General features: G+C 34.2%; 1 protein-coding gene across 2 annotated transcripts in view; it reads right to left on the bottom strand.

The window, feature by feature from the left end:
- Nucleotides 1–10,417: 10,417 nt before the first annotated feature.
- Nucleotides 10,418–24,011, bottom strand: part of fidipidine (coiled-coil domain-containing protein 93) — a 167,128-nt gene continuing 153,534 nt past the window's right edge. For both annotated transcript variants that reach the window (XM_090382322.1, XM_090382323.1), the window contains 5 exons: nt 23,718–23,800; nt 21,386–21,423; nt 18,865–18,949; nt 13,614–13,727; nt 10,418–10,520 (listed from right to left, as the gene is read on the bottom strand). In XM_090382322.1, the coding sequence (XP_090238448.1) occupies nt 10,467–10,520; nt 13,614–13,727; nt 18,865–18,949; nt 21,386–21,423; nt 23,718–23,800 (374 nt within the window). In that variant the 3' untranslated portion in view covers nt 10,418–10,466. The remainder of the gene's footprint in view (nt 10,521–13,613; nt 13,728–18,864; nt 18,950–21,385; nt 21,424–23,717; nt 23,801–24,011) is intronic.

Here is a 24,011-nt window from a genome sequence, read left to right as displayed (position 1 = left end):
TAAAATTGAGAGCATGTTGAAGTGGAAAGAATTTGAATCAAAATTGAAAGTAAGAACAGTAAAATTACCTCGTGACAAGTTATTAAATGCATTGTTTTATCCTTAAAGGATAAGTTATTAATGCAACAGAGTGATTTTAAATTAAATAAAGAAAATGATACCATTGAAAGAAATTTTAAACATATGCTGCCGGAAATCATGGAATATGAAAGAACTTTCGTCTCGGTGGCAATACGGTGAAAACTGAATAAGAAATTTGTTTTGTTTAAAATATGAAATAAAAATGAATGATTTTAGAGATTTTGTCGAAGACAGTTTATCTTTAAAATCGAGTGAAATTCCCTTTTCAATTAGGCACGTCACCACCCCTTGAACACCTTGGACATGTTCAAGGGGTGGTGACGTGCATTCCATAACCTCTCCTACCCAAATGTCAACCTCACCTTCTCGGGGTGAACTGATCCGTTTCCATAGATGAGGCTCTGGCGACCAAGTCACAGCGGTATAACTGTCCCATCACATACAGAGGAAATTCTGTACCTGAAGCCTGTCTAGAGGCTGTCTAGAGGTGGCAGTCCCACCACTAGACTTACCCCACGAAAGGCTGGTAATCTATCCGGGGGACATTCTAAATACTCGAAATAAGCTCAAGGGAAAAAACTGGACGGATCTCAAGGGTAACGACCTAGGCAATGGATATAGGACTACGATTAAGGAACTTAAAGTAGCAACTTGGAATGTTAGGGGAATAAATCACAAATTAGATGAATTCACCATGGAACTAGAAAATAGAAATATTGACATAGCAGTCATTACCGAAACAAAAAAAAAAGAACAAAGGATCCAAAGAAATAGGTAACTTTCATAATTCATAATGATATACTCCGGCATACCAAGTGAAATGTGGGTATCATTGGGAGTTGCTGTTATAATAAAGAAAGAATGGGAAAAAAAAATATTAGACTACTCTTGGATATCACCCAGAATATTGAAATTAAAACTAAAAATTCTATCTTATACAATAACAATCATTGGCATCTACGCACCAGTAGAAGGCAACATTGATGAAACCACAGAATTTTATGATGAATTACAACAGATCATAGACCAAACTAACAAAAACGAGTATCTCATACTAACAGGAGATTTTAATGCAAGGGTTGGTGCACAATCAGTAGACAAATGTATAGGATCAGAAGGCGAACCCGTGGTCAACAATAATGGAAGATGCCTGATAGACTTCTGCATTTTTAATAAATTAAAATTACAAATACTTTATTCAGACACAAGAATATCCATAAATTCACATGGGAAGCACGAAACACAAAGTCTATAACAGATTATATTATCATTAATGAAAATTTAAATGACAAAATTAGAGACACTAGAGTATTCAGAGGCGGTGAAATTGACAGTGATCACTATCCAGTAGAAAGTACTTTCAAAATAAAAAGAAATTATCTTAATAAAAAGAAGAAAATACCAACAAAAACTACTAAGAAATTAAAAATACATTTGTTGGAAGAAGAAAACACTAAATTCCTGTATGAAAGTTGATTGAAAGATAAACTCAAATCAGATGAAAGTGATAATGTTGAGGAAATCTGGTCAAACATGAAAAAATCAATTCTGGGAGCTGCCGAAGCAAGTCTTGGATATAAGTCTTGGATATATAACCTATAAAAAATAAAAACTGGCTAAGAACTTGGAATGAAGAATTGAAACAAACAATCAATGAGGAAAAAAAAGACCTATAAACTGTTCCTACAAACTAAAGACCTACATCTACACATAAAATATAAAAAGCTTAGAGCAGAAGTCAGAAAACTAACCAGAAGAATCCGACGAGATGACTGGGATAAATTTGTTAAATCTTTAGAACGTGATATCACGAGCCCACAGAGAAGAGGTTTTAAAATTTTTAAGAAATTACAACTAGATACAAATGATCAAATAAAAACCAACTCCATCTCCCAAGCAGAATGGAAGCAACACTATTCCAAACTATGGTATAACACAGGCACTAGGGAATTGGAAGATGAATCTGTGATAACCGAAGATGAAGAAAATATAACAATGGAAGAACTAGAGTTAATATTACAAAAATCAAAAAACCGAAAAAGCCCAGGCATAGACAATTTGAATGTAGAACTACTTAAATATGGGGCTATCTGTTAGTATCTGTTGCTTATATTTAAATATAAGCAACAGATACCCAAAGATTGGGAAACAGGAATAGTAATCAATTTACACAAAAAAGGCTCCAGAAATAACCCAAACAACTACAGAGGGATAACATAACACTGCTGTCAACTGCTGCAAAGCTATACTCTAATATACTAAAGAATAAACTTAATAAATACAGTGAACAATTCTTAGAAGAAGAACAATGTGGGTTCAGAAAAGGGAGAAGCACAATAGATGCCATTTTCTCACTACAATAAATTTTGGAGAAAAGAAGAGAATTAAATCTACCAACATTTCTGCTCTCTACTGATTATGAAAAAGCATATGACAATGTAAACCGGGAAAAACTTTGGCAGATTCTACGTGAAGAAAATATCCCAACCCAACTCTGGAAAGCAATCCAAAGCCTATATAAAAACTCAAAAGTCTGTATAAAATATTCTAATGGCCAATTATCAGACCCAATTAACACCAATAAAGGAGTGAAACAAGGATGTGGATTATCATCAAATTTATTTAATATCTACATCAAAAAAATTCTTAAAGAATGGAAACAAACAATTAACAACAGGAATAAAATCCAAACTATATTATATGCTGATGATCAAGTTATAATTGCAAAATCCGAAGATGAACTACAGATAGCAGCAAACGAACTTAATAAAATAGGTAAAAAGTACGAGATGAAAATCTCCACCTCAAAAACAAAATCAATGGGATTATGTGGAAAAAACATACAAAGAGTCAAAATTGTTATTGATGATAAAATAATAGAACAAATATCTGACTTCACCTATTTGGGAAATTTAATATCAAATGAAGGGAAAGACATCCACACTAAACTACAAAAATATAATAAAATGAATGGAACGATTAAACGCCACTTCGGAAAAAAATGACAACTGAAACAAAATTAAGACTGCACAACATCACTTCAAAACCAGCCCTCATCTACAGCTGTGAGACTTGAGTCATAAATAAGAAAGATGCACACAAACTAGAAGCAGCACAAATGAGATTTTTAAGACCATTATTAGGCTTTACAAGACTAGACCACCAAAGAAATTTAGATATCCAAGAAATTAAAAGTAGATAACATTGTAAATGACATAAAATGGTATCAGAAAAATGGATCAGCCACATAGAAAGAATGAACCCAGACCGGATCCCAAAATTAGCCTTTAACTACAAACCCACTGACAAGAGAGATGTTGGTGACCAAGACAATGATGGCAAGATCAAGACCACCTCCAAGAGCTACAATGGAGCAGGTCTTAAAAGACCTAAGCCGGACCAAGTTCATGATGATGATGATGAATTAAGAAAGCCAGAAATATCTTTGAAACCATTACAATTAGCAGTGTTGAAGCCGAGCGAGCTTCCAGTGTAATGAATAATATTGTGTGAATAAATGAATAATGTTGACAATTAAACACGTTGCAGATTATGATGACCATACATCTAAGTGGAAAACCATTGCTTCAGTTTGATCCGGATTGTTATGTCAAATCATTTCTCCATAATAATAGCTCAGCTGTTGAGCAAAGAAGAAGATTGAAAACAAATATTAATAAAGAAGTAAATTGTATATGGCATATTTTAGAATAAAATTTTCTTTAATATTTGTGCAATAAATTTTTTTCATGTAATCTGTGATTTTTGTGAACCTTTTCTAAAACAGTTTGTTTTTTATGTATATTTGTTTTTATATTTTAGAATGTTTTGTGATAATTCGTTATTTGTTTTGTGATATGGAAAATATTTTCATGTTACTTTTTATTCGCAATATTAAAATTTTATCACGAAAAAAATGTATCCATTATATTTCCCTAGTTGTAAAAACAAGAATAAAAAAGTCGCACATCTGCCAAGCATGCGCGCAGTAGTGGTTTTATGTGAAACATCCTTCGCGTTTCTTTTTTGATTTGTATATATTGATTACAAAATAAAAGAGCTTTTGTATTGTAAATATTTTATTGATCATTCACAAATTTCCATAATTTCTGGAAGACAATATACAATGGATTTATGATAACTAAAGTAAGAGATGTATAGTTGCTATTGCAACTTATCTAAATGTCGGGGCACCTACAATGGAATGTTAGTGTCCTGAATAGCTGCGTATGCAAAAATGCGAGACAAAATAAGAAACTGTTGACAAATCTTTGTATTGTTGCAGTCATATGACAAATACTTGCATATGAAATACTGCAGTATTTGAAATACAAATACTGCAGTAGTAACCACAGGAAGTATGATTGTGACGTCATACTATTCAAAAATTCCAAAAAGTTAGAACGCGAGATATCGTACTGGTCACGAAAAATGCGTCATGCACTCTAATCATACTAGTGAGTGCTCCACACAGACTAGTGGTCTGAGCATGGGAAGTATCTCTGGCAGATGCCTCTGATGATGTCACTTCTGCGACCAATCAGATTTATTCTGTAGATACCCCTCCCCAAAGGATGTTTCACATCAAAAAGTCAGCAAAAGTGTGAGCCCATTGTTAAAATATTCACAGCTCACTACTGAGCACACCCCTTTGTTCCTCTCACCAATCTTGTTGCCCTTCTCAGTACTCGCTCTCACAATTCTACATCCTTCCTAAAATGAGGACTCAGACCTGTAGGCAGTACTCAAGGTGTGGCTTGACCATTGCCTTATTCAAAGGGATAATCACCGCCTTGTCTCTGCTAGCAAAATTCCATATATCATTGACAAAACTGCATGACCTGCTCTGGCAGCCTGTCTGCACTGCTTAGGGAATTTCATATCTGACTGCACAATTACCCCAGGTCTTTTTCATTCTCCACCTCTCGAGTGTAGCACCACACAGTTGGTACTTTTCTCGAGGGTTACTGCTATCCATATGGAGTACTTTGCATTTGTCAATGTTAAACTTCATTTGCCACTTCTCAGGCCATCTGCCTAACTTTTCCAGATCCTGCTGCAGTAACATACTATCTTTACTGTCATTAACAACCCTGCCAACCTTTGTATCATCTACGTACTTCGACATTAAGCCTGATATACCTTCATCGATATCATTGATAAATATACAAAACAACCACGGGCCCAGCACCCAACCCTGGGGGACTCCACTAATAACATTAGTCCACGTAGAGCAGTGTACATTTATTACTACTCTCTGCTGTCTCCCACTCCACCATCCCTTTATCCATTGCAGTAACTTGCACTTAATGCCATACCGCTCCAATTTGTACAGCAGCCTTCCATGTGCAACAGTATCAAAAGCTTTCCTGAAATCCAAGTATATGATATCAAAATTATTTTTTGCATCCAGTTCCTTTGTGAGCACATCGTAGTATCCAATGAAATTGGTCAGACAAGACTTCCCCTTTACAAACCCATGTTGTTTCTGAACTATTACTGCTGTTTTGTCTAGGTGACCCTGTATCACCTCTTTAACCAGTGACTCCATTATTTTCCCCGGAACAGAAATTAAACTAATAGGTCTATAATTATTTGTGTTGCCCTTTGAATCTCCTTTGTGAATTGGGGATACATTTGCACATCTACAGTCTATGGAGACCTCTCTTGACTCTAAGGATGCTCTCATAATTATGGCTAAGGGTTTGTTTACTTCCTTTGCTGCCTCCATTATAACTGGATAGATTCCATCTGCTCCAGGTGCCTTTTTCATGTTCAGCTTCAACAATATTTCTCCTCCACGTTGTTCTCAGTTATTACAAAATCACTTATCTCCCTGTTAGAGTTTGATAAACTTCTGGCCTTCCCTTCCTTGAATAATTCCTCATGTATGAATCTACATGAAAAATACTCATTCAGTTTATCAGCTACTTGAGCAGGATCATCAATAGTCGAACCATCTATGTTAAGTGGACCAGTCTGATTCATCCCCTTCCTTCTAGAGTTTACAGAAGTAAAGAACTCTTTGCTGTTTTTCTTTGCATCCTTTGCCAAAGATTTCTCGTACTCTGCCTTCGCCTGCCTAATCTCCTTTGTGACTTGATTACAGACTAGCTTATATCTGCTGTAGGGCTTCTGTGTTGCCTGATAATTTATATGCATCCCATGCATTTTTATTTTCTGCCACAAGCCTCTTAATTCATCTGACACCCATTTAGGCCTGAACTTGAAAAGTATTTCTTAGTTGGTATGAAAAGCTTAGTAGCCTCCAAGATTAAGTTTCTGAAGGCTTCCCATTTAGAATTCACCATTGGTAACATCATTAGTTGATCCCACTGTATAGAATTTAAAATTTGTCTGAGACCACCGTAGTCACCTTTACGAAAACAAAAACCCTTCCCTTTACCCTTGATGGTAGTTAGATCTTTAAGTAAATCCCACATCAGTACACTGTGATCACTGTCACCTAGTGGTTCCTTTATATGCAAATTCTTAATGCATGAATAATCACTGCTGATAATCAGATCAAGGGTATTACTCCCTCTGGTTGCCCCTCAAATATGGTGCTGTAGAAAACAATCCTCCAATAAATCCACAAAAGTCTTGTTAGCGTGTGAGTGACCAACCCACATGTTCCAGTCAATATCTGGAAAGTTAAAATCCCCCATTACAAGACATTCTGATTTACTGGCCCATTCTATTTCTCTGCACAACTGTTCAGTGTACTCATCAGAGTCATTAGGCCTGTAACACACTCATACTCTCAATTTCCGTTTCCCAGTGTTTATGTTATACCAAACAGACTCAACATTGCACCGTCCACCCATGTCAACTGGATGCACTTACTTAGATTTTATGTGTCTCTTAATTAACAGCATAATCCTCCCTTCCTTCCTACCCTTTCTGTACACATTGTACTCCCCAAATTCCAATTCTGCACTGCTTATATGTGTGACACACAATGTCTCTGATATCCCAACAATATATGCCTTTGATTTCTTGATTAGCACTTCAAATTCATCAATTTTATTTAGTATAAAAAAAATAAAAAAAAAGGTAAAGTGCAGCCCTTTTCAACCCACTGCAGGATGGAAGCCTCCTCAACAATTCATGCTGAGGGAAATGGACCATAATCTGCCACGCTGGTCTAGTGCGGGTTGGCAGATCGACCGTATTCAGCAGTCAGGGGCTTGAACCCCGGTCTACTCAAAGAGCGTGTGCTACTGCACTCCCGCTCCTGACCACTCAGCTACGGAGGCCTTTTTATTTACTATACTTCTAGCATTAGTGTGCATGCAAGTATACATTAGCATTTAGCATTAGCAGAGGCATATGATGCAAGAAAGCAAGCTTATTCAGCATCAGCCAAAAAAAAAAAAAAAAGCACAACCACTACTCCCATTTTACCCCTCCGTTCGTTCGAAATACCTGTCCAGCTCAGCCTTAAATTTGTTTAGGCTATCAACTTCAACAACAAGTGATGGAAGTCTATTCCACAAACCAACTGCCCGCTGGCTAAAGGCAAATTTCCACACATCTATCCGACATCCGTCCTTCCTCAATTTGAATTTGTGCCCTCTCAGGTGATTATTCTGAGCAAGAGGAAGAATCCCATCGGCATTGAGCATGCTCAAGCCATTCAAAGCCTTATACACCTCTATCAGATCAGCTCGCCGATGCCTAGTCTCCAGACTCTGTAATTTGCAAAACTTAAGCCTTTCTTCGTAAGAGCAACCCTTTGTTCCATTCACTAATCTTGTTGCCCTTCTCTGTACTCGTTCCAGCAGCTCTACATCCTTCTTGAAATGAGGCCTCCAGACCTGTATACAGTACTCAAGGTGTGGCCTGACCAATGCCTTATACAAGGGAATAATCACATCCCTATCCCTGCTAGAAAAATTCCTGTATATCATTGACAAGACACCATGAGCTACTCTTGCAGCTCGTCTGCACTGCTCAGAGAACTTCATATCTGCCTGCACAATTACCCCCAGGTCCTTTTCATTCTCTACCACTGTCAGCGTAGTACCACGGAGTTGATACGTTGATCTGGGGTTACTGTTTCCCATATGTAGTACTTTACATTTGTCAATGTTAAACTTCATTTGCCACCTCTCAGCCCATCTGCTCAACCTTTCCAGATCCTGTTGCAGCAGCACAGCATCAGTAGTGTCCTTAACAACCCTGCCAACCTTTGTATCGTCTGCAAACTTGGACATTAAGCTTGATATACCATCATCTATATCATTTATAAATACAGAAAACAACAATGGACCCAACACCGAACCCTGAGGAACTCCACTAATAACATTAGTCCACGTTAAGCAGTGTCCATTGATTACCACTCTCTGTCTTCTGCCACTCAACCATCCCTTTATCCATAGCAGCAATTTGCCTCCAATGCCACACTGCTCCAATTTGTGCAGCAGTCTGCCATGCGCAACAGTATCAAAAGCCTTTCTAAGATCCAAATATATAATATCAAAGTTATTCCCTGCATCCAGTTCTTTTGTGACTACATCATAGTATCCAATCAAATTGGTCAGACAAGACCTGCCCTTAACAAAACCATGCTGTGTCTGATGATCCTGCAGTGCTTCTTTAACCAGTGCCTCCACTTACATGCACTTGTTGTTACTCTAAGTTACCCTAACACAGCCCAGCAGCTCTTGAAATCCTCTGCAACTTGCTCTCTAGGCTGCTGCCTGTTACAATAGAAGCAGAGCAAGAATCACTTTCGCCTCTGCCTGCGACTACTGTTAATCTTTTAGTCTGCGTATCCCCCCCAATCTAGTTTTCCAACCTGCCTAACACTGCCTCAATAGCATCAGCAAATATTCTTGCACCCTTTCTATTTAAGTGTATCTCATCCCTGTAGAAGCATTCTCTTCTGTTAGCAAGCATAGACCACGCTGAAAAAAAATTTTACTTCGTGAGCCTTGCACAGTCTCTCCAGGGCCAAAGTGATTGACAAGACTCTCATTATGTACTTCCTCCCTCGCAACTAACTTGCGACTTTTTTCCAGCATTGACCTGTACTTGTTAAGTAAACCTGCAGGTCTCTTACTCTTAAGGTCATAGTGCCAACATGTACAATATCACCTTTCGTGCCCTTAAAAGATGATATTTGCCCTACAATGTCATCAACTTTTGCCCATGACAGACATACCCTGGTCCAGTTCCACCTATCCTTTTTGCATAATATATTCCCCGTCTCCCTGACAATAGCTAGTTACTGTGGGATCAGTGCATTCTGCCTTGGAGATTACCTGGATTGGTTTTTTTTTTTTTTTTTTTTTTTATAAAGGAGCATTAGCAACTAAGGCCATATTGCTCCGGGGATATGCGGTGGTCATTCCCTGACTTTTCTGCTTCCTCCGTATTTGGTGGTCACGGGCTCGAACCCCGATCTAATCAAGAAGCTGTGTTGCCTGATGCACAAGAGCTTGATGGGCCCCTCATATTAATTTCTTTGACAGCATTTACCCTACACCTGAAGCTCTCATAGATGCCTATCAGAATACTGAGTTTGTGCCTAATTTCTTCACAGTCTCTGCACCTAGCACACACAAAGACATCCTCTTTGGCTAGATCATGTTCTGTTCTAGACAGGTCTGGAAACATTTCGCATTTCCCACATTGTTTTAGACTGTGATGTGTTGGAGAATCTATATATATATATATATATATATATATATATATATATATATATATATATATATTTTTTTTTTTTTTTTTTTTTCATTCACAATTTTACCTTCTCGAAATCTGAGATTAATTTTAATTTTATATGTATATTAAATCACTTTGTTATATGAAGGTGCAATTTCAGAAAAAATTTCCAATTATTTCAACATGATTTTATTTACACTCATGTATTTTCAGTGTGTAGACAGTTTTTTAATTACATTTTTGAGAAACTGAAGATTCATACATTAAACACACAAAAAAGTAAGTAACAAAATTCTTCATCTATGGAATAACTGCAGCTGGTCATGAAAATAATGCAAATCAATAATTCCCATAATTGAAACAATAAGAAATTTGGTATTTTTTTTTTTTCAAAAGACTATATTTTAGTTTTTAGTTTTATACATTTGCTTATTAGTTAATAAAGTGTGACATTATACTGAAGCTATGGTATCTATAAAATTTAATTTACATTAATGAATAATAATATCTGGCATAATTAGAAAAATACTGTTAGCAAATTACTACAAAATGAACAGCAAAATTTTAGATTTAACCAAAAACACAAATCTTTACAATTTCTTGTATTTCAAAATTTTCTAATCATCAATGAATGAAAACATATTTACATTATTTCTTTTTTTCAGACCTTATGCCAGATTGTAATAGCCAAGTATGCAAGACATAACAAACATTTATTTTCCTTTTTCTTTTAGTTTGGCTACTAAAACTTCATTCTTACGGCATTCCTAATGAAAAAGAAAAAAATGATCAGAAAGTAAATTCCCTTAGTGATAAATAAGACTTCTCTATTTAATCAAACAGCTATTATAAAAATGAATATACATTAACTGCCTAATTATTGAGTTTGTAATAATAATATGCATATTTTCAATCTCCTCACAAATGAGGATTCATGATGCAACATGTAACAGCATTCTTAGGAGGTAAAAACAGTATGGTGGTTCCCATTGCTTTCTCAATGTATATATTTTGCCTGTAAAACTCATGTCTTAATGGAATGGTTTGCCTATTTATAGAATTTAAAAATGGAGAAAAGTCTTGGGTAGGACAGGAATGTATTCTCCAGCCTGAGAGGGGGTACCTCAAAAAAAAAAAAAAAAAAAAAAGCCAAATGTTAGAAGTTCATCATACAGTGGCAGACAAAAAAACTGCATCACTTGTGAATTTTTCAAATAATGTGTTTTGCGCTGCATCGTGGGTTGCAGAAATGTTTGAAATGCATTTGTTAGATGGGATATATACCTCTGTGAATGAAATCCAATAAAAAGACTTCACATGATATACCTAATTGCCATAAATATCTTCCAAAAGGGTAAAATGCATAATTAATGGAAATATGAGAAATCATGCAAATAGCAATCATGACAACCAAACATACATTCTATTTCATTTACGTGTACAAACTGAAATGACAAGTTAACATAACAGTATTATGTAACGTAACGTAATATGTACTGTAAATCAGCAAAATAATTCCTCAATATTTTGTTATTCCTCCTTGAGCTGCAATTACAGCCTTGCAATGATTTGACACAATTAATCTTGTTAGCTTCTTCTGAGCAATTTTAGATGACATTATGTATCAGCAATTTTCAAATTTGAACTGTTGCCGGGCCAGTCCAACATTGTAATGCCAACATTTCTGAGGTATGACTGCACCTTAAGTGAGAAAAACGAGGGAAAACATTGGTGTAAGTATTTTTTAAGTCTTGTGAAACAAGAAGACAAACTCATCATTAAATCTAAATAGCATAAAACATACCAATTTTGTGTGGCAAGGTGCTGAGTCCTGTTGAAAAATGCAGTTTTGGATGTCTGTGTGGTGATCCCTAATAACGGGTTTCAGGCACTCCTCCAAGATAGCAATGTAGGTTTCTGCATTCACCGTTCCATTAATAAACTTAATTCGTCCCACCCCTTTGCTTGTTATGCATCCCCAGACCATTTGACCGGCGGGGAACTTTACAATCGGTGTTATGCATCAGGATGGTATGCCCGCGATTTTCGTCTTCTGACATATTGCTTCCCATCCGAGCCATGCAGGTTGAATTTCAATTCGTCAGAAAAGATGACTGTGTTCCATTGATCTTTTGTCCATGAAACATGCATTTTAGCCCAAGCAAGTAACTTTTTCCTCATTTGTAGGGTCAATAAAGGCTTCTTGGGCCAATAGGCATGCAGACCAGATTCTGAAAGCCACCTTTGGATAGTTTTTGCACTTGTTTCAACATCAGAGGCCATCTCAAAGTCCAGCTTTAGATCAGGAGCACTAGCATGGCAATTACGAAGCATAGTCGTTTCAAATATCGATCTTGGGAAGGCATAGTCACTCTCTTATGGCCTGATCCAGGCCATAAGAGAGTGACGACGTGAAGAGATCTTCTCTTCACATCACCAGTTTCACACTTTAATTTCAGCACCCGGGATACTGTTGACTGGTGGCAGCCTATTTTATTAGCAACAGCATGCATAGAAAGCCTTTTCTGGAACAGAAAAAAGTGTAAGCATGGCTCCATATGGAGCCATGCTTACACTTCCACAAAATAGAATACTAATGAGCATGTACACCCTTCCAAGCCGTATTTATAGAAATGGCTGATGCAACACTTGCAATTACTGTCTGATGCAATAGAAGCATTATCTGACGCAATACCTTTGCTTTGCGACAAACAAAATGACTGTAATCAAACAATATCTTATACGTTTCACTACAAATGTTAGTTTTTTTAAGGTGATGCAGTTGTTTTGTCCACCACTGTATATACAGATTGGCCCATTTCTCATCTCTGCAAAGTCAATTTCCATCTTTTATTTCTAAATCCTACTTTTTTCTCATTTTTATTTTTCCATTGCTGATCTTATAATGTTATGATTAATTAATTTAGACTTTAACATGTCTAGGCTGGCTGATATCACTCCTAAAAATCATCAATAGCATAGAGCAAATCATAACTCAAAGAGAAAATCTGGGTTTAGGTTGAGCCAAATTTTCTCTTTTTTAAAAAGAAGACAAACAATATTCTGTCCACACTAATCACATGCATGCTGAAAAACAGTGAGGAATTAGCAAGAGCAGCAGTGAGAAAAATCATCAATGCTAAATTCTACATCACTGCAAAAACTGAACTGCAGCCCAAGGAACCAAAGATGCAGATACAAAAAAAAAAAAAAAAAAACCACACTAAAATACTAATGCAGAAAAAAAAGTTCAAAGATCACTTCAGGAGAAAACAACATTCAAATCAATGAATACAAAAAAGACAACTTCAAAACTACCCTGTAAAGTAGGTCACAGTTTCAAATTTAGCGATTCAAATAATTTTAGCAATAAGAAAAGACAATATAATTTGTGTAACTAAACTTTAAAGCCAATTTTATATTGTATTGCTATGAGTGCAATGTAGAATTAAATAATTTATTTAAAACATTTAGACTAATTCTGAATAACAGTCAAGAAAAAAAAAACTATTTTACAGTTATTCATTTATATTTATTAACAGTAAAATGGAAAAGTAATTACAGAATTGATTACACATTAAAGGATCTATAGCTTTCCAAGTTTAAATTATGAAACTTATTTAAATTTATAAAATAATAATACAATCTGGCATGAAATAACATAGATTATCTTATCTCCTAAGTAAGTGTGATGTGTCATAATTTCTTAAAACTAAAATCTTCTTACAAGCTATATTATGCCACTGGTTTGGCTAATAACAGATCTAGATAGATGAGAAAATGATAAGGCACATTATTCATAAACATAGAGAGGCATAAAATTGTCAATATTTTAACATGTATATGCAAAAAATTATTACTTCTTTGAAATCTTTGACTGTTTTAAAATAGAGCCTTTGTTTCTCAATAAGATCCAGATACTGATCATTTAGTTGGTCTCTTCTCATTTTTTCTCCTTGTTTCTTTTTTTCTACCTAGAAATATAAGTCTATTAAGATTTTTGAGATTAAAAAATAACAATAAAAAGGTAATTCTAATACTCAGTAATAAAGAAAAATAGTCCTTTTAATTATGGAGGAACAGGAGTGAGCAACTGTAAACAGAATCAAACAAAAAGTTATTAACCACATGGAATGTAACTTGAGCTTTGAAATTATTACAATGTGCATAAAAAATATGTATATATATTCGTATATTGTATGCTGATTTTTTTATTAACTATTACCAAGAACAGAACATTCCTTATATGCTTCAGTATTTAAAAAATACATAGGGTTTTCTTTTGACCATATGAAATAGTAAGTTGTGGCTTAGTTGAGTAAAAAACTAAGAAGTGGTATTACTATTTGTTTCTACATACCAAGGAGTATGTTCATAGTTCTACAACACTATAAAATATTAAAAAAAAAAAAAAAAAAAAAAACAGAACTCATTCTTGTTGGTTACTCTCTGGAAACTTATGCCTAAAGGGTTAATATTATACCTGATTCCTCATTAAGAACTTTCAAATTGTATGTGACATGTATGTCACATACAATTTGAAACATTGTATGTGTACACTCTGTAGATTCAAAATCAGTCAAAGTGTAAGACCGATAGTATATAACGGAGCAATGATGGCCAATACGTTCTATGTTGATATCAATATTTGTGGAAGAATAAGAGATATTTACCTCAATATGATACGTAGAACACTTCTGTATGATATTCTCCAGAAATTAAAATGAATAAAAGATTAACGTAAAATGATTACAGTAAAAAATCAATTGAAAACAACTCAAAAATTAATAAAAAAAGTTTAACATAAATTTTGAAAAATGATTTTCCTTCCCGAAGCTGACAGTGCTTTTCAACTGTATGTCGTTATCACAGGAATGGAAATTACGGAGTACGTGAGCTTGAATCTTAAATAGAGAGATTTGTCTTTACGTGTTTACAAAAGACCACAAATCAGAGATTAGATAAGGATGGCGAACGTTAATAGAATTCTCATGTAATTTAATTTTGATGGTTTCTACAATTAATAGTTTTGTATAATTACATTGGACACAAGTATCTTGGCCTTGGTAAATAAAAATTTATGTTTCTCATTAACGGCATGAAAGGCTAATTCTGACACTGCCGAACGAGAAGCAAGTACTGAGAACGCGTGCCGTTCTACTCGAATATTCAGTGTAAATCGTGTAGATCCTTGGTAAGACGAGTCGTAATCACTACAAGAAATGTTGTATACCAAGTCATTTATTTGTGTCACGAAAGAGGAAAGGACTAAGCGATTGTTCAGTATAGTGTGTAATTTCCTTATTGGTCTGGCCACAATCTTGAATTCAGTATATTTAAAGAATCTTTTAATCTGCTTGTGCCACTATTCAAGGTATGGGACAGAAATAAAGTATTTTTTGATGTTACTATTGTTGGTTGGTTTAATTTTTTGTATCCTATCCTTGGCTTGTATCCTAATTTGATATATTGTAGCAAGGGGGGGGAACCCCCATGTGAGAATCTACTGGTTAATATCTGTATTTCTGAGTCTAAAGCAGATTGTCATTGAATATTTATAGGAATTGAGAAATTGATTGAATATAATAGATCTTTCGTAGGTGAACAGGTGATAGCTGTTATAATGTAGAAGCATACCGGTGTTTGTTGGTTTACGAAAGATGTTAAATTGGATTTTATTCAAGTCCTGAGTAAGTGTGAAATTTAGGAAATTTAATGACTTAGTATGCATATTTTCTCTTACCAATGTAAAATCGAGTCTAGGATGAATATTATTAAATGAATGTAAAATGTCATGAATAATGCTACTATCGGTAATAACCAGAACATCTAAATACCTCCCATAGTATGTGATATGGGGTAGAAAAGGCATCAAATGTATACTCTCAATTGTTGAGAGATAGACTTCCGAAGTTAAGCCACTTAGACTCAATCCCATTGGCAAACCAAAAATTTGTTTCGATACTTTGTCTCGAAAGGTGATATAGTTGGCTTCAACTAAAAGTTTAATTAAGTGAAAAATTTCCTTATTCAAAGTGTCGTATAATTAATTGGTATAGAGTTATTATTTAACATATTCCAAAGAATATCTGATGCATATTCAACATTTACATTTGCATATAATGAAGTAACATCCAGTGAGAATAAATTATCATTATTGCAGAGTCAACAGTCCTTAAGGTTATTAAATAATGTATCATAGTTTTTTATTACATATTGTATCACCTGTCTGCATTGAAAATAGAATGACATTACCATGTCATCAGTTAAAGGAACTGAAGGCCAGAACATACAATGTTCCTGCACTTTTTGGTTGGGTAAAACTGCATAAGACTGGATTTCCTATTTGGCCCATTGTTAAGTACAGAAACTCAGCATTTTCATCCTTAGCCACACATGTATATAGTATTATAAAACCCTTTAGACGATAGTAACATCAAAAAATACTTTATTTCTGTCCCATACATTGAACAGTGGTACAAGTAGCTTAACAGATTCTTTAAAGATACCGAATTTAAGATTGTGGCCAAACCAATATGGAAATTACACACTATACTGAACAATTGCTCAGTCCTTTCCTCTTTCGCAACACAAATAAATGAGTTGGCATACAACATTTCTTGCAGTGACTGCGACTCATCTTACCAAGGATCTATGCAATTTTTGCTGAATATTTGCTCAGTATGTGCTTCTCATTCAGCAGTGTCAGAATTAGCTTTTCATGCCTTTAGTGAGAAACCATACATTTTTATTTAACAAGGCCAAAATACTTAAGTGTCCAACATAATTATACGAGACTATTAATTGCAGAAACCATCAAAATTAAATTTCATGAGAATTCTATTAACGTTTGCCATCCTTATCTAATCTCTGATTCGTGGTCTTTTGTGCGCATACATGAAAACAAATAATTGTGGCCGCACACACGCAAAGACATCTGTCTATTTAAGATTCAAGCTCATATACTCCGTAATTTCCATTCCTGTGATAACGACATATGGTCGAAAAGCACTGTCAGCTTCAGGAAGGAAAATTGTTTTTCAAAATTTAAGTTAAACTTTTTTAATCAATTTTTTAAAAATTGCTTTTTGAATTTTTTTCATTTGATTTTTTACTATAATCATTTTGCGTTAATGTTTTATTCGTTTTAATTTCTGGAGAGTATCATACGGAAGTGTTCTACATACATACCATTTTGATATTGTAATGCGTACTTGGTCATCAACATTATTTCATGCAAGATCAAACATAAATCACTACAAGGAGAAAAAAAATATGAGATTTTAATTTACAGCAGTCACAGAAGAAATGCAGTGACACCTTATTTCATAGTGACACTTTCAGTGATGACAAAATCAATGAAATGAATTTCCTCTAGAAAATCATGTCAAGTATTATCTTACATATAGGGAGACGCATGGAACGTTGACATCTTAAATGTTTTCTAAGAAACTCATGTGTTCATTAACTGTTACAAACATTATGAATTTTCATGCTAAGCGTCTTGGAAATATTCACATTTTACCACATGTTAAATATGCCTTCCATTTTGAAGATAAGTTCCCAAAGGTATACACCAACATTTGTAATGATGCAACAACATACCTTTGTCAAAACACATAACCATGGCTCTCAAGTTCATATCTGGAGTCAGAAGTGGTGGCTAAAAATAACTGCAGTTGTGAAGATCAAGTCATTAGCTGAGAGCCAACTGTGCAAGATATGCAACCTGACATTAGTTGTGTGTAGCATGGTGCCATCTTGCATAACCCACAGTAAACTGAATTACCATGAGTTGCAATAGACAGTCATTCTTAAACACATGCAGCTAGCACTGTGTTAATTTGAATGAAGCTAATGGGGAAGTTCTGTTGCTCAAAATTGTGTTAGTCCCATCAACATGAAAATAAGTTTCTTCTGAAAACCAGATGTATAATACATTTCTTCCCTCTGCTTACACAGAAAATTGAAGTCTTCTATGCTTATCATTTTTGGAAAGTTTATGCAGCACTGTAATCCTGTATGTGAACATTCTCAAATCCAAATAAAGCATCTGTTGAACAGAATGCCAAAATATTCCAAGTTTGCAAGCTGTTTTCCTTGTGTGTACTGCAACTCACAAGGCTTCAAGCATTTTCTAGAGAATAAACACTGGCTGCACAAGGTTGTTTTCCTTCCTTTACACAGCCTTCCTCTTCAAGCGTCTGGGATAAAAAAAGGGATTATGCATCTTGCAAGTGCTCTCAATGAGTTTCAAAAAACTCCAAAAGGCATAGCAGATGGTCAATGTAAGGGTAATACAGTAATGTTTTCTAGCATTCTATCTTGTAGATTCCTCTAATATCTTGTGGTTGTCCTGGAGGTTAAACAGAAAATTTATTTTCTTCTTCTGTGCAGCATTACACTCTGTTTCAGCAAAAAAAAAAAAAAAACACAACTATAGCCTTCTGCTTGATTTTTGCTTGTGGCTTCTTCCATTTTGCTTACTGACGAGAGCACATGAGATTCATACATATGTAAAGTACTGTGACTTACTGCTGCTCTCTAACAAACTTTGCAGGAACTGCTGCAGACAACTTTAAATGAAATTCAACCAACATTAAGTTTTAATTAATGATACTGTGTGTTAACATTTTGGGTACCACCCCAAACATTTTCTCCATACTGCAGCTCATTAAGATGTTTTATTTTCATTCTACATAGTGGTTTTTTAGGATTTTACATGCAATAATATTAATCAATTTAGAACTCCAGTCTAGTAATTTATGGAATACATTACTAATTATTATGTTATAATAAATAATACAATAAACTTGACTGTGAAGTGCAGCTAACAGATATCAATGTATTGAGTGTGAGGTGCACATGTTCTTAGATTAGTTTGTATGTTTGTAGAATTAAAAAAAAAAAAAAAACAGAAATATTCTCCACCAAAGGAATTATGAACCTCCTTAAATGGGTAATCAGTGCCAGACCTACCTAATTGCAGAAGTCTCCCATAATAGGCATTTTTAAAGCAATCTGTCGGCCCTTAGAGAAATGGTAAGAAATAAATTAAACTGTTAAAAGCATTTAAATTATTTAAGCAATGTAAGGGGTTAAATTACATACTGTTATCTTATTCTGCCTGATTCCCTCTACGATTCCATCGAGCTGAGTCAGGAACTGTTCTCTTGTCCCATGGCTTGTCATGGCTCTGCAGGATATGTTAAAAAAAAGCATCAACTAAGAACATAAAAATAAACATACATTTAAGAGGCATGCACATAAAACGTGAATCACTAATAACAATATACAATTTAATATTTCATAAATAAGTCTTACAGGTTTAAATCAACAGGCCTAGTTACTCATTCAGTTCACTCCTTCAAAGCACTGACAGACCTAGTTATTGACTCACCTCACACCACCCTCTTAAAGCATTATAAGTTGCACGGTAAAAATGAAGGATATACAAGGAATGGTAAAAGTTTTGAGAACAGAGTAGAAAGAAAACAGTCAGAAAAATACATTTAAAAACAAAACATTCTCTACCTCAATGCACTTTTTGAGAAACCATACATTTTTATTTAACAGTAAGGAATGAAGTTATCAAAATTTTTTTTAGGCTGTAAGGAATGAAGTTATCAAAATTTTTTTTTTGATGACTTCAATTTTTCATGTCCCCATCATTTCTTGAAATGAATTCTACAGAAGTGATCCTTGAACTTTTTGAACAAAAACTAGTTAGTCACTGGGAGTTATACCAGACTATTTGGAGGCAGTTTAATTGTTTGAATCCACACTCCCAAATTTTAGCCTACATAGAATTCAAGCTTTATGAACAGAAGTTTTGTTATGAATGAAAACAAATCACAAACAAGACAGTTTGTTCTGTTTCTCCCAAAATGCAGCTTTTAACTTGCTATGATTGATGTTTTAGGTAGTAACTAATCTTTCAGCAATAATTCGTCTGAGTTTCAGAAAACTGAAGCCAAAATCTTTTCAACTGTTGGAAAGGTTTGTAATTTTTGTGGGATTGCTGCTGGTTGTATTGACCATCAGCAGCATGGCCATATTGCTCTGATCTATTGCACGTTGTGTGGACAGAAAAACCCAGAATAAGTCATCAAAGGTGGGAGGGACCCAACCCAGTTTGCCTGAGATCAGCTAACTACAGCTCTGATTGAAGAGGCTTTTAAAAATTCTTCTAGTCTCCAAAGGGATTCAAACCGAGACCCATACAAATGAGTGACAAGTGCAAAAACCAATATACTGCCACAGATGACGAAGTAATGTTTGAATAGAAATGATTCTATTCAGAAATTACGAAATCCATTACCAAAATGGATCATTGTATAAAGATGCTTCCGTGGGATATTTCGACATTCTTTCTCTCCAATTGATTCTGAAATCATACAATGGTAAGAAAAACAAGGGATTCTTCAACATATACCATAGTCATTCATGAATTTTAGTATTTTGTCTTTCTTTTGTTAAAAACAAAAAACACAAAGCAATGGTTCAATTTTAAAGTTATTCATTCTTTCAGCTTTTTTTTTTTTTTTTTAATGAAAACCCCCAAACATGAAGGTATCAAAACCTATAGTACTTAGTATCATGCATGGGATGAAGGAGATGGGGGTGGGAGAAGGGGGATGCCAAAAACTTTGCTCTGGAAACTAAACATGGGTTTCACCACCTCAAGCCTCCAATAAGCAAAGTGGTAGTACTGCAACTGGTTGATGAGAGTAGTTTACCACCTAGAACTATACAAATCTATAATTAATGTGCTGATAAATAGCAATTTAAAGTACTTTTCATAATTGTAAGAAGTATTTTAAAATTGTAAGGTATAGATGTGTATAATAAATTAAGATATAAAGATTGGCATATGATATTATGAATCCATAACCTTTCAAAATTAACATTAACTCTTTTTATATACTCAGTTCAGAAAAAGTTGATGCCCCATACTAGCTATGCCTAAATTGGACATTTCAGATCATCCTACAGATGCTCTATAGAATTCAGTCATGTCACTATGCCAAATTTGCATATTCTCCCACCTATCTACCTTGGAACATTATTGTTCTGGTACATTCAGAACCCACTTTTACAGAACAGACATAATTTAGGCAGTAGAGAATTGTCCAGAATGTTACTACAGAATTTAGTTGTAAAAATTCTAAACACTATAACTAATGGCGTAAATTGCTTCCCATAGGAAGAATTTTACAACATAACACTTCTTAATTTGATGCATTTTGGTAAATAATGTTCTCTAGACATTCTCTAAGTCCCTAATTGACCACAAGACCTGAACTGTGTGTACTTGTTTAGTATGACTTGTTGCTTTATAGGACCTTTTTCCACTACCTCACAATTAATGATGGTCACAGGATAACCCAAGCTGATATTCTAACACTGTACTTGTTCCCCTCCCAGGGATTATTTGCTTACCAGAACAGTCACTTCTTGGACAGTCATTTCTATTATTTTTGCTTTTTCATCATTTCACATGTCTGGATTGCAGTTTCTGCCTTCAATTGAAAATCTACATGCATGCTAAAAAATAAAGGTGCAAATATTTCCAAGAAATAATGCATGTTTATATACACTGAAAAATACATTCAAGATATGATATACTTACTCAGTAAAGTTGTCATGTATTGAATTCAAGAGATTGACCTGTAATAGAAAACAACATAAATCACATACATAAACATGTAAAGCTTTCTTTAATTAAAGTATACACGATTACTGTTATAAAAGAATTCAAAGTTTCCTTTACAAAGCCGATGTAAAGAGTAATTTATTTCATAATAAAAACAAGAAGTGAACCAAGGAACATTCAAAAATAAACAAATGGTGTAATGGAAAAACAATGAGACAGAGATAAGATTACGTAATCAACAGCAGATGGAATTTATATATTATCTTTTAAGGATGAAATAGTTCTGTAATTTATAGAAAACAAAAAAAAACATTTCTTTCAGAAGTGTGAATGAGTGATTAGAAGTATAGGCTGAAATACCTACACCATATTTAATGATGCAACCATCATTAATTTTATTAGTTTCGCAAAAAAGCTATAAATATCAACTGGAAACAATTGTCATCCTGTATAATTTATATTTAATGATGAATGTGTCATAAATGACTGTGCAAGGCTTATGGGGTAAAATTTTATTCAGCATGGTTTGTTATTGCTAACAGGAGTAACTATTTTTATAGGGATTGGATACACTTAAATATAAGGGATGCAAGAATATCTGCTAATGCTATTCAGGAAATGTTGGGTGGGCCAGAAAACTGCTAGCTCAGGGGTGGGGTTACACAGACTAATTGATTAACAGCAGCCACAGGCAGAGGTGATTCTTGTGCTGCTCCTATTGGAACATGCAGCAGCTTGGAGTAAGGTGCCAAGGATTGAAAGACGTGCTGGGGGGTCCTCATGAGACAAGCAAACACATATTTAACGTTAGGGTAACTCTTAGTAGCTCTAACATTAAATATGTTATGGGTTACTAAAAAAAGTAAAAAAGGTGTGTACACTTACATTTATACAAATGTTAATAGCACAGTAAATAAATTTAAAGAATTTGAAGGCCTAGTGAAGTCATCAAATGCAGACATTATGGGGATATCGGAGACATAGTACGGCTCAGACCTAAGGGATGCAGAATTTGAATATGGTGAGTACAATGTGTACTGAAAGGACAGACAAGACAGGAGGAGGAAAAAGAGCTATGCTCTTGGTCAAGGAGCACACAAAAATCGCAGTGGTCTTCACTATATATGAATGGTATAACTTTGATGATCCTGTTCAGGTGGCTTGCAAACTAAATAAATATTTTATATCTACATTCACACATCAAGAATTTTGTAAGGATGGCAATGCCAGAAGTACATCAAATTCTATCAGGGAGCTATATGATTTTGTGACAACTAAGAATAAAGTGGAAGAGAAACTGTTGAAGGTTAAAAGTAAATAAGGCACCTGGGGCAGATGGGAAAAACCAATTACATATAGAAAGGCAGCAAAAGAGTAAGTAAAACTTTAGCCATAATTAGTGAATAAAAATATAAAATTGTAAAGGTGACATATATATAACATAAAGTAATGTTTGACTAGTTGGTTTCAGCAGTCTTTTTGAAGTAGACAAACTATTTACCAGTTTTGAGGCCCAAATTCTGGCTTCAATTTCACTGTAGATGTATTTTGAATAAACAATATCATTAATGAGGATATACTGCACAATTGAAGTTTAAAGAAGTACTTTTGAGTTTAAAGATTATAATTTAAAGCAGCAATATATCCATGAAATTTTTTAAAGTTTTATTTAGCTCAAATCAAAGTAAAAATAATTTTTTTCAGTATTACCATTGCTTTCTTGCAATATGTATTTTTTTGTAGTTTAATTAACTAGCTGATATCTGAAAAAATTGCATGAATACATTATTACTTTTGATTATAATCTTCAAGTTCAAAAGCACTTCTTTAATCACAAAAATCATTCTGTAATTCTTTTCTGTTCAGCTGACATGAAGTCAGGCAATCCTGCAAGTATGGAAATAGTCTACTGTATTCACTTTATGTAGGGTCAAATATTTTTAATTAACCTAAAAATATATAACCTTGCATTATGTGTATTTAAAAGTTTTTTTTCTTAACCCATTCTTAGAGTGGTAAAATATACATGACAGAAAATCCTTCATATATAAAGCTTATGAATAAAATAATTTTTGTTTTAGATAAATTTTATCTACACATGTATTCATAAAATGCAAATAATGTATGATGATTCAACAAACAAACAAATCAAAAAAAAAAAAAAAAAAAAAAAAAGATGGTAAGCTAACAACAACATGGTATAAAATCTATTTAAATAAAATAGCTATCAAGTCAATAACTTTCCTCACTTTCACTTCCAAATATAGCTATGATAAGAAGACAAAAAATAAAGAAACTGGCAAAATACCTCTCTCTGTAAGTACTTCCTTGTATCATCCAAGGTGTTGTAAAGAGTGTAGAACTGTCTTGTTTCCTTCAGTTTGGCAGCCACTAAGACAAAAAGAATTCCTCACCAAAGCTATTTCTTTCATTTTAATATGAAATCTATTTCTATTCTTATAACAATAAGAATTCTCTGCAGACAGACCAATATCATATTAAATTTATACAATACTTACTCCACATTGTTTTAAATTAAATCCTCGACAATATATACATAAGCAACATACCCTCAATTATGCCAATTACAGAAAGATAATAT

The sequence above is a fragment of the Mastigoproctus giganteus genome, chromosome 10 (genome assembly GCF_048544385.1).
Source record: "Mastigoproctus giganteus isolate SK-2022 chromosome 10, ASM4854438v1, whole genome shotgun sequence".
NCBI classification, from domain to species: Eukaryota; Metazoa; Arthropoda; class Arachnida; order Uropygi; family Thelyphonidae; genus Mastigoproctus; species Mastigoproctus giganteus.
The sequence above is the reverse complement of the archived record's forward strand: the minus strand, read 5'-3'. Positions and strand labels throughout refer to the sequence as shown.